The sequence below is a fragment of the Telopea speciosissima genome, chromosome 6 (genome assembly GCF_018873765.1).
Source record: "Telopea speciosissima isolate NSW1024214 ecotype Mountain lineage chromosome 6, Tspe_v1, whole genome shotgun sequence".
NCBI lineage: Eukaryota > Viridiplantae > Streptophyta > Magnoliopsida > Proteales > Proteaceae > Telopea > Telopea speciosissima.
This window is the reverse complement of record NC_057921.1, coordinates 63,836,312-63,848,277: the sequence shown is the minus strand read 5'-3', so window position 1 is coordinate 63,848,277 and position 11,966 is coordinate 63,836,312. Positions and strand designations below refer to the sequence as shown.

General features: G+C 40.1%; 3 protein-coding genes across 3 annotated transcripts; 1 reads left to right on the top strand and 2 right to left on the bottom strand.

Annotated features, from left to right (window-relative positions):
* Nucleotides 1–2,095, bottom strand: LOC122665123. Its single transcript, XM_043861193.1, has 2 exons — nt 2,043–2,095; nt 1–1,239 (listed from the first exon to the last, which is right to left on the bottom strand). Exon 2 carries the CDS (start codon nt 825–827, stop codon nt 177–179), a length of 651 nt encoding a protein of 216 aa, XP_043717128.1. The 5' UTR covers nt 828–1,239; nt 2,043–2,095; the 3' UTR covers nt 1–176.
* Nucleotides 2,096–4,520: 2,425 nt separating this feature from the next.
* Nucleotides 4,521–5,290, bottom strand: LOC122665125. Its single transcript, XM_043861195.1, has 2 exons — nt 5,119–5,290; nt 4,521–5,025 (listed from the first exon to the last, which is right to left on the bottom strand). The coding sequence occupies exons 1-2, from the start codon at nt 5,288–5,290 to the stop codon at nt 4,844–4,846; spliced, it is 354 nt and encodes a 117-aa protein (XP_043717130.1). The 3' UTR covers nt 4,521–4,843.
* Nucleotides 5,291–7,553: 2,263 nt separating this feature from the next.
* LOC122665120 (putative septum site-determining protein minD homolog, chloroplastic) lies at nt 7,554–8,993 on the top strand. The gene has a single exon (XM_043861190.1). The coding sequence runs from the start codon at nt 7,612–7,614 to the stop codon at nt 8,614–8,616; it is 1,005 nt and encodes a 334-aa protein (XP_043717125.1). The 5' UTR covers nt 7,554–7,611; the 3' UTR covers nt 8,617–8,993.
* The last annotated feature ends 2,973 nt before the right edge of the window (nt 8,994–11,966 follow it).

The following is an 11,966-nucleotide window of genomic DNA, read 5'->3' as shown; positions in this document are numbered from 1 at the left end:
CTTAAAACGAAAAAGATGAAATACTCCAAAATAAGACACTACAATGATGTTCAATACTGAGGGAGCAAGACCTGAATCTAAAAAACAAGGATATATTAACCATATTATATACAAGTCATTATTGGAAACTACAATCAAACCTCTTTACAGAGATGGGACCTGGTTACTTGTACTCCTTAAACTTGGTCTCTAGCATTCCATTCATTTATGAAAATTGCATCTGAGCGAGTATCTTCAGCAATTTGAAGCGACGAAACTGCTTGTGCTGCAATTAGCTCAGCAGACATTTCAGTTGTTCCTCGCCCTTTCTCCCCAAAATATGGTGCAGCAAGATCTCTACTGAAAACTCCAGGCGACAATGCCCAGCTACCAATCTCCCAATCACTCCACCTGCACCCAGGCACATATGCATCAGGCACCCATGCTAATCCTCCAAGACAATGCTTTGAAATGCCCTGACGGGGAAGGCCTGTCTTCCGTCCTCCCATGAAAAGACCAATATTGGATGCATGACCCCAAGGGTTAAACCCTTCATCCTTTTTCAGCATGATTTTACATGGATCGTCCGAGTCTTCACCTACGAGGACATGCAGAGCAACTGCCTCAGCTATTGCAGCACCTTCTTCATCAAGGCGTTGCTGTTCTTCCTTCTTTTTCTGCTTCTTCTTCTCTAGCTCAGACCGTATGGCAGCAGAATTGGCCAGTGCTTTCTCCAAGCGCCTCCTTTTCTTCTCAGCCTGTTTTTGACGATCAAGCTCATCTTTTCCCTGCTTCTTTTTTTCCTTCCTAACAACGGATGGAACTTGAACGCATGCCATATTATCCATGAACACAACAACTCTATAAGCAATCAATCCTACCACATCAACTTTTCTTCTTAAAAACTCCACTAGAAGTGTACATTTTCTAATAACAAATTTTTGCTGACATTAAAAACTAACTTATATTAAGTTTCAAGGTAAGGAAATCATGTAAGATCAACAAGCCCACACCTACACCCACTCAGGTCTAAAGGAATATCTCATCTTACGAACTATGCAATCCCATACAGAAACAACAGGAGATAGAAGAAGAGTAAAACGGTAAGCATTCACAGACACGTCCATTGATACCATTCTCCCCAATTTCCCACAGCCTGTGCATTTACCCATCTTAGTACTGAGAGAGAACAATCAAGCAGATCGAAGACAAAAGAGTTAGGATCACACCTCAACCAAGCAGCTCACATGGCCTCCCTTACTGCAGTGGAAATGAATAAACTTAATCAGTAACTTCTACACATGAAAACTAGTTAAACTAGAAAAAATAAAAAGAATAACGCATCACGTACAATAGCAAACCAAACCCTAGCCCACATAAAGCCCTCAACCAGCAATTGACAGTGTCCAAACTAGAATCAATGTCATATCGGGGATAAGATGAAACATAACGCAACAGGGAACCTGAGAATATGCAAAGATTAATATCCATGTTAACCTCATTCGATAAGTTATCAAAACTCACAAGTTGGTTAACATATCCGAATCATAAAGTGTAGAAAGAACACTAGATTCTACATTCCACGCAGAGAAAGAGGGAATTCAATCACAGCAACCCCAAACCTCCCCAAAAAGAAAAAAAAATGGACAGAATGAGGTTAAGATCGTAAGTTGGAGCTTTCTCATGTAGCAATCCGTGCAATGAATAAATTGTGAGATCTAGCCCAAACATATTCTCTCAATCTAAGGCTTGAATTGACTGAAAACCTAATTCCACCAAACCTTAAACAAATCTTCTTCTACACACTAAATTCCTAACACAGATCCGACAAGAAACATATAATTGGACATGAATCCACTAACAATTAACTAAATGATATAGAAACATGCCGAACGGAGATAATTACCAATTCACGATGATAAAGGCTATCACAATTAACAAACCGAATTACCAGAAAAAGCTAACAAAAAAAAAAAAAAAATCAAAATCAGAGAAAGAACCAAAGATAATCCAATCCGTTGACGAAATAACAAAAACAGATCAGGAAGAGACAGGAACCTTACCAGGTAGTCGTAGTAGCGGAGAGAGGAACTATTTCCAACCTTCACTGCCGTATGAGAGAGAGAGAGAAATAAGGGTCCTTCTGTGTTGCGTTTGGATCTGATACCGAACTAGTTCCGATTGTACTCAGAGATAAAACCTCAAGGGCAGAGAAAGATGGAGCGACAGAACAGTGAGGAGACAAAAAGAGAGAGAGAGAGAGCGAAAGAGAGAGAGAAAATTTGGGGAAAGAAGAAAGGAAATAAAGAAAAGAGGACCACCACACTCCTATGGGAGAAGCGTGAGCAGTGACGAGCTGAAGGCGGAGGCAAAGGAAAATGGGTATTTAAGTCATTTCGACAAGATTAAAAGGACGCGTGTCGGGTTATGATCTCCCATAGGCCTAAATTTAAGGTTAAGATCTTTATATCCAGCAGTCGTGCGAGTCTTGAGTCTTGAGTCTTGACTTCGTCGACCTTCGACACCTGGCCCCGGTTACTAAAGAAACGGCCCCACTATCTGGGCCCCACCACGACAACTGCATTTGTCTCCATTCCTTTAGTCCCCTACTCCCTACCAGCCGATGATCAGAGGATCTCAACCATCCGATCTTCCATTGGAGATCGAAAAGGGAAGGAAACACAAGTAAAAGCGACACATGTGAAGGACTTGTAGTTGGTAACTATTGACTTGTTCATGGGCTTTAAGATTAGAATTTGGGCCCCAACTCTACACTATTCTTACCCAAGGTAAGCCCATGGATCTAGTATCTGTACCTGAATGGGGACTGGGGAAGCTGGATTCTGCGCCTAAGAGGCGTATGGGTTGGCAGGGGAGGGGGCGAGGGAGTTCTATTTTTGGCACAAATGTGAATCAGGAGAATCAATCCCTTGACCTCTTAGAGGGCATACACTCTAACTGGCAAGTCACCAACCAAACGGTTGTTCACATCTGTGAACTTGAGTACCAAGCAAGTCATTAGATACTTGGGAATGGTTCAGCGAGCAAGCCTTCGTTCCCCCTTTATTCTTTGCCCCCATAACTTCTTCACTCATTAGAACCTTGAAACGTTATTTGTATGGGGAAGTAAGACCTAAACAGTCATAGACAGCATAATGTTTTCTACCTTGGGTCTACCCACAAGATCTTCTGCCGTCAACAGACCATTTTCCTTTGCATGCAGAGAGGCAAAGACAAGATACCACGCCCAGCACATCTGCTGGATGAGGAAGCTAGTGCACAAACCAATCCTCAACCTTAACAGGTGTTACTCGATCTCATCGGAGGGCAACTCGGAACATCAACTTAGCTCACTTACACCTTTGGAGATGATGATCCAGCAATTCTACACTTGCATCAACAGCAAGGACCAGAAGGGGATTAGAGAACTCATCTCAAATGACTGTTATTTTGAAGACTATTCTTTCGGCAAAGCGTTTGAAGGGAAAGAGGTTTGATATTTTTTACTCATTGATGTTTGATTTTAATTAAAAAAAACCTAAGAGGGACCACATGTTTGAACTGCTGCAGGAAGTAATGCATTTCTTTGAACAGCTGATGGAAAGCACAGGTTCTAATGTAAAATTCAACATTGAAAGAGTTTGTGAAGGTGATGAACTAACAGTTTGGACAATGTGGCACTTGGGTATTTACTCTCTATTCTGCTCTTTATCCCCCCTCCACCCCCTTTATTCTATTTCTTCTGCCCACTGTTTTATAAAATGTTGTTGCAGACTGGAAAGAAAAACCAATTCCTTTCACCAGAGGCTGCAGCTTCTACAAATGTTCAGAACATGGACAAAGGCTCATGATTACGTAGTAACCAACCTCACTCTTCACAAATTCAACATTTTCATCTACCAAAATTATCTATCAGACATTGACTGTCACGAATATATGCAGAACAGCTCAAGTCATGACCGAGTCACCGATCAAGCCGGGGGTGCTGGTGCTGGTAATTTAAAAACTCACTCTTTACACTTATCCATGGTCCCTTAGCATAAAAAATTAAAATAGTCTCAAACCAGGGATGCAAATACTGGGAACAATCCTATCATCACTATGGCTTAGATTACTTCTATTTTAATTACTGACTATTGCATAAAACCAGCAAAGAAGTATTATGGCTGATCAAGGGAGAATACTTTTAGTAGTTGTTTTTGCAAGATTGCACATGGCAGCTGCATCTCATGTTAAAACAAATCATTGAGATAGATATAGAGATTATTCCTTGTGAAAGCTAGACAGAAAGCTCCTCAACTCATAACAGCCTGAGTATTATAGGGGGTGGTCTGAAACAGAGCAATCCAACTAACTTCCCCCCCCCCCCCCCCCCCCCGTTTCAATCTAATAGGTTTAAGCAAATTCTTGATCATCAGTTCTCTTCTTTTTTTTTCCAATACTCAGAATTTCTTCTAATGGGTGTCTCCAAACTGGGATTGACAGACTCTATTAAAGATGGTGACTTACATATTTGACAACTTCCCAAGGGCGACAGAGAGTAGGTTAACTAGCACTGAAATTTCATAGTTTTATCATACAAAAGACAACCTGAAACATATGTGATGATTCATTCCTGCAGGGTTCCTACAGAGGCCCCATGACATACTAATTTTGCTGTTAAAGATCTACCATATATTCCTTGAGCCTTTAATCCATCCAATTCTTGTTTGCTACATCAACCTCTGGAAACTTGTCTCTCAAACACTAGGTTACATACTCGGCATTTTGATCACCATTTCAAAGATCTTCAAATAAAGACAGAAATAAGCTACTTCACACCATCTCCAACTTTAGGGTTTATAGAGGTGAGCTAAATCACCTTTCAGTCATCGTTGCCGCTTGATCCCATTTCCAGCAGTGAGAGCACAATAAAAGGTCCAAGAACAGGTGGAAGCGGCGGTTTGTTGAAGGCAACAATGAGCTCAGGCTCAGCCTTGTCGTTCATAGTAGGTCTTTCTCCATCCCCAAGATCATTTTTTTGCTTCTTCGAGACTGAAGTTGACACTGTCCAGGATTTTACAAATTATAATACTGATCGGATGAAAAAGTGTCAAAGAATAAAATAGAAGAGTTTGAAGAGCAGAGCAGAATAATTACCCCATGTTCCTCTGATAGGATACATTTGTTTGAGAATGTTCCTCGCAGATGATAAAGCAGTTGTTCCACGCATTTGTCCAAGCTTTGTAAATCTTGCCTCTTGAAGGTGCGCAATACTAGTGACTGAAATTTGTGTTCTTGCAGTCTGGAATCCAATTTCAATGAGATACATCTCAGTTACTGTTTGGACAACTTTTATAACTATCTAACTTACTGCAACTACCTCAACTGAATATGGAAGAAATAAAAATGAAGAATGCCAACAATTTTAGTGTTTCTCAATCCAAAAATTGTTAAATCAAATGAACTTCAATAAAATCTCCAATCACATATAACCATACAAATCCTCACAGTTGAACTAAAGCAATCCCAAAGTTGAAATTGAACAAAACCATTAACCGACAATGAACGCAAACGAAGCAGAAGAAGAAAAAATTAGCAAGTTTGTCATACCTCGCAGTTACTTTCAAGGATCGTTTCCGAAGCAAACAAGGGAAGAGAAGATGAGAGATCCAGCGATTCGAACTTCCATGACCTTCGATTTTGCGGGATGGAAAGGGAAAGTTCCTGAACCTTCGGGAGAATCATGACAACGAGGGCCTTTTCGTCATTAAAAAATCACGAATTACCAATATTATGGTTCTAAACCTTAAAAATATCTTGGACTATTTATTGGTTTCGAAATATGATAAATTAGATGGAAGGAAAATTAAGTTTCTCTCCCCTGGTAAGGAGGTTCTACTTAAGTCCGTTGTATTTTCAAATATCATACCATATCATAATCAAGTAATCTATCACCTTTGGCGGGTGACGGTGAATTTTTTTTGAAGATATTAATCTGATAAACCAAAAATGCATTGAATTTTCTAACAAAGATTGTGTCCCAAAAAAAGAGAAGGGGGGATTAGGAATTTGTGATTCAACACTTTAAAATCAAGCTTTATTATTTCAAAAATCTTGGCTTTCTCAATTCCTTAAGGGCATATGTCATCCTGATTCTAACTTCTTATGGGTTACAATCAAACATCAATCAAATTGGGGTTGGAGAAATATATTTGCAGGACAAAATGTTCTCAAGGCTAATCTTCTTTGGGATATTGGCACTAATGGGCATATTAATATTTGGCAAGTTAATTGAATTCCCACATTAGAAGGTTTCAAGCTCAAATCTCCACAGCCACAATCAGATGTCAGAGGAGGGTGCCACTCTTGCATCTTCTACTAAGTATATTCCTTAGAATTTGATTCTTGATATTGCATGGAAATGAATCTAACGTAATCAAACATTACCAAAGATTCAACGATTTTTATGAAGAACTTGTGCTACTGATTTAGCAATCGATAGTGATCTTATGATTGATCATCAATGATTTGTATGAAGAACTTCTGCTTCCGATTTAACAATCGGTAGTGATCTTATGATTGATCATCAATGTTGCAGATGCGATGAACAAGAAACATGTTCTCTTGGGTTGTTCTTTTATAAGGTCAATATGGCTTGGTAGTCCCTAGCCATTTTAGTTGTATTGTTCCAAATTGATACAAATCCTTGTTTCCATACCTGGATTCAAAGCTGGAGTTACTTTTCACAACTTGGCAAAGCTGCAAGACAAGTAATGTCTCATTGTTCTTTCATATGATGGTATCTTTGGATATCAATGAAATGATTTTGTTTTTGGCCAACGATTTGGTCACCTGATGTTGTAATTCATCAAGCTAAGACTGCATTCGAAGAATTTCAAAGAACATTGTTTATGCCTCCATCAAATGTTCATATAGTTGCAGATCATAGAAAGTTTGCAACTAGTCAAAGATGGGAACCTCTTCCTGTTGGTACTTTCAAGATTAATTGTGATGTAAGTTTATTATTATGAGTTCCTTACGTCTTTCTAAGAAAAAATAAAATTGAAGCCTAACTTTACATTTGAATTAGAACAAAAAAAAAATATAATAAAACAAAAGTCATGATGATATGATTGTTTTAGGGAAAAGTTTTTATACACGGCTATGTAATCCATGTATATGAGAAAGACTCTCACAAAGAGTTGGAAAAATCATAAATTTCCATCTATTAATTAATGCTTTGAAACTCCCACCCTCTCACATACATGATTTACACGACGGTGTATGAAAACTTTCCCCTATGTCTCTCTCCTCAAATTCAAACTTTTTTGAAAATTTTCTTTTCGTCACACTCAACAATTCAATGTAACTATTGATGGTTACACCAAGATTTTGCCCTTTTTTTCTTTATTAAGAAAAAAGTAAACCGTAGTGCATGGAAGCCGTTTTGTTACAGAGTTAGCCCGTTCTGTTGAACACGAACCGGACTACATTGGACTGACTGGTTTAGAACTTTTAGTATCTCCGTCTCTCTTCTTTGGTTTCGTAGGTTTCCAACGTTTTCTGCTTCACTCACACGTCAGCCCTTGCAGTAGGTATGTTCTTTCCCTTTTAAATCCGAGATACCTCCCTCTCTGTCTCTGTGCAGCCATGATCTCGCTGCAATTGCTCACCAGTAACCCAAATCCATCTTCTTTCCAGACTTCCTCTCCTTTCATCTTCACCTGTGTTCAACCGCTCAAAAGAAAAACCCTAAAACCCAACTTCAAGAACAGAACCCACTACAGCAATGCCATTCAATCGGTTCTCCAGTGGAACAGGAAACCCGAATTAGCGGGAGAGACTCCCCGTGTTGTCGTCATCACCTCCGGCAAAGGTGGTGTTGGAAAAACTACCACCACCGCAAATGTCGGCCTCTCCCTAGCTCGTCTTGGCTTCTCCGTCGTTGCCATTGATGCGGATGTTGGTCTTCGCAATCTCGACCTCCTTCTCGGCCTCGAGAACCGAGTTAATTACACCGCCGTTGAGGTCCTCAATGGTGATTGCCGCCTTGACCAGGCGTTAGTCCGCGACAAGCGTTGGTCCAACTTCGAGCTCCTCTGTATTTCGAAGGCTCGGACTAAGCTTCCTCTTGGGTTCGGCGGAAAGGCTCTTATTTGGCTTGTTGATGCCTTAAAAGGCCGCCAAGAAGGTTCCCCAGATTTCATTCTCATTGACTGTCCTGCGGGCATCGATGCTGGGTTCATTACTGCTATCACTCCGGCCAATGAGGCAGTTCTTGTCACCACTCCCGACATTACCAGCTTGAGGGACGCTGACCGGGTAACGGGATTGCTAGAATGTGATGGAATCAAGGATGTAAAGATGATTGTAAACCGGGTTCGGACGGATTTGATTAGAGGGGAGGATATGATGTCAATTCTCGATGTTCAGGAAATGTTGGGGTTGGCTCTGTTAGGCGTGATTCCGGAGGATTCTGAGGTGATTCGGAGTACGAACAGAGGGTACCCACTTGTGCTGAATAAGCCGCCGACATTGGCTGGACTAGCTTTTGAGCAGGCGGCATGGAGACTTGTTGAACAGGATAGCATGACGGCTGTCATGGTTGAGGAGGAGCCCAAAAAGCGCGGATTTTTCTCCTTCTTTGGAGGGTAGCAAACAGCAATTGTACTCATTGGAGCTGGTGCTCTCAAGTTCCGCAAGTTTTTTGGATTTGTTGCTTCAAACGTATGGCGGCTTTCTCGAGTGCAAGTAATTTGCTTGGGTTTTTGGCATCACCTACTTGTTTGAAGACAACATTAAGTGAGACGCTGTGTACTACGATTAGGTAAACTTTCTCTTACTTCGTTTTAGTGAGCCACCTCTGTTTGCTTCATGGCTTGGGTGGTCTGGGGTTTATGACTGATTTGTGCAACTTCCTACCGATCTCACCACACTTGTATGTCATTTCTTTTGATTGAATTTTTTTTTCCTGGTATGGCATGTATATAGAACAGTAAGAAAATTTTCAGAGTAGTTTTCCATCCATTCGTTTTCAAAATGGTATTATGTAAAGTTAAGGTGCCATTGATGGTTTTCATTGAGGTGTTTAATGAGGTGTTCTAGTATTTACTGCATCAAAGTGAGATTTGAGGTAGCACTTGGAAATGCATCAATTTCATGTTGCGCATGATATGGAGTAAGTTATGGACTGATGGTAAGACTTGCATAACCTTCTTTGAATATTTTGACAGCTAACATGTTCGGAACTGGTCTCTGCCCCTAGAGAAGTGTTCTAACATGGCCAATCATTTATGGATTCCAATGCATTGTATCTGCATATTGCTACAGATTCAGAAGTTGCCTGGAGCATCAATGGCACCCTTAATAGATTAGGCAATTTGTTAGTCAAGGACATCTCATAGACAAACTAGGCACATCCAGCCTCTATCAAGCCAGAATTTACAGGGTTTCTTGCTAATTCTGAATTCGATGTTAGGCATATTCCGCAGACTCATTAACTCTAACCTATTCCTTTTTCTGGTTTCTTTTACATGGGCATCTCACAACTGCTTGTCATTCTCTATCATGAGCATTGCAGCTGTCAACTCTTATAGCTTTCCAGAAACTCAATTAGTTTAACAATTACAATTCCCGGCAAACAAACTAGAAGAGACATTATAGTTTTCCACTTGGCTATCTCTAGCTAGTGAAACTCTGGATACATCACAATTTCTTGGTACCTTAAACTTTTTCTCTCCATTAGCTGTGATGAATGTGGGTCTCTCTTTCCCCTTATTGATTTGGTTTTGTCTCCTCTAAGTTGGTCTTGTTTTGTGTCCTTGGTAGACATAGTGCTTCCTCCAATATTGTTGTAGATCTCTATGTAGATTGTTTGAGCCTCGTTGTATTAATTGTAAGCTTGTTTTTGTGGTTTGATGATATTTGCTACTGTAGTTGTGGTCTATCTAAACTGGGTTGACATGGATTGTCAAGTTGACATATTTGTTAGTAGTTTGATCTTTTGTCTGGTCTAGGACAATATCCCATAGCCCATCAAATTAGCTATTTGGTGTTGGCATTACTTACTATTCTACAACACTATGATCCCTGATTCAACCAGCTTTTGTGTCTAACGGAGTTAAATAAGCTGAAATGTTTGGACATTGATTTTCAAATTCATACGATAATTTTGAAGGTTGTTGACTTGTGTTTGTCTAACTTGGCCTAGTGCTGAACTTAGGAAACAATTGCATGGGTAAAGGTGTATGCAGATGCTTCAGGGGTCTCTATACAGATGCTTTTCATGCAATTCTAGTAGGTGTGCCGGACCAAGGAGTTGGCTGTCTATTTAACCATCCAACCAAGTGTGGTTATTCTTTGTTTTTCTTTTTCTTCTTTTTCTCGTCTTTCTTTTGGGGAGGGGGAGGATGTGGGAGGAACAGAAAAAAGAATCAGAAAAGCCCTAGAGAAATATTAAGGAGAAGAGAGCGGCTCTGCCTTTTGTTTCAAGTACTCTAATCCTTCTTCCCACTTCAGTTCTTTCCTTCACATTGTCTAAATGTTTGTCTCTGATTCAATCACAGTAGAAATAGTTGTTCATGGCCAGAGGAAGGTGATGCAACTATGCAAGTGAATCAAATTCAAAAGCATCTTTTTAAGGAAAGAGGGTTCGTGCAGTTGTGTTGAGCCTCGTCTCTTGAGGTTGTTTCACCTGATACTTGCAGCATTTTCCCATCATCTATGCTGATGTGCGCCTCTTCCTCATCTGCCTATGACTTTTTCCCTCTTATTGTTTCAATTGTGCACAATTTATGTGTGTCTCAGGTGATTTTATTTTTTTAAAAAGATGTTAGGACTAAAACTTGAAGGGCAATGTACGTGATTTTGGTGTCTTCCAATTATATCTGAGATCTGAAACATGAAAAAATTACTGGGATGGGTAGTTCACAGGGTTCTGGCCTCACTATGATGCTAGATAGACCTATTGATCTATTCAATGTTCATATTCCCTTTTCCTTTTAAATTTTTATCCATTTATATCATTGCAGGATCTAAATCCTTTTTGATTTGTCCATTATACATATCTTAAACGTGCGTTTTCTTTCATCTTTAGTTATGCTGTTATCTTCATGTCCACCTCTCTCTCTCCCTCGCTTCTCTTACATTTGAAGACGAGCAACCAACCCTACAAGTAGCTGATTCTTTCTTGTCCCCAAGAGCCATGTCTGCAAATTCCATTGGGTGTTGAAGTACTGAGCTGAACTTGCGATCCTCCAAACATTTATACTTCAAGTTAGTATTGTTATTAACAAAAGAGAATGACTATCTCCATTCCTGTTTTTGCTAGTTCGAAAAAGGACTATTTGAAGAAAATTGCATCCAGAGAAATAAAATCTTTTGCGTTTCTTCCTTACCTTTTAGCCTTCCCGAAATCATCAAAGAGCCATTCCCTTCCCCCCTGAACTTATTAGTGGTCCATTTTCTTTTTCTACTGAACCTGTTCTTCCTCCATATTCTCAAGTTGTTGTGCTGGGTCATGTGGGGAGAGATTGTAGGGAATCGGTTGTGGATAAGAGTGAGGGATTGTTGTGCCTCACCTCTCTCACCCCTATCCGGTCCTCTGCCAAGAGGAAGAGGTAGTCTGGTTCTATTTTTTTGCCTTAATCCATCCCTTTGGAGCCGCCTTCTGGCTGTGACAAGTCCCTTGAGGCTGACAGCTCTTCTGTTGCCTCCTAGAACCCTGGAAACACTTTCAGCACTTCTGTTGCCTCCTAGAACCCTGGAAGCACTTTCTCATGAAGATAGTGTAGAACCAGACGAAGGAATTTCCTTTTTACATATTACTAAATGGAGGCCTTTCTCTTTTACCTGCCTCACCAAGGATTGTGTGATTGTTTCTGAAAAAAGATGATGTTTCTTATGGCTATTGTACTTCTACGAGATCGAGTCATTGCATCAGGTTTTCTCCATACTATCATCGATCAACAGATTAGAAAGCTTAATGTTTGTTTCCCAAGAATTTG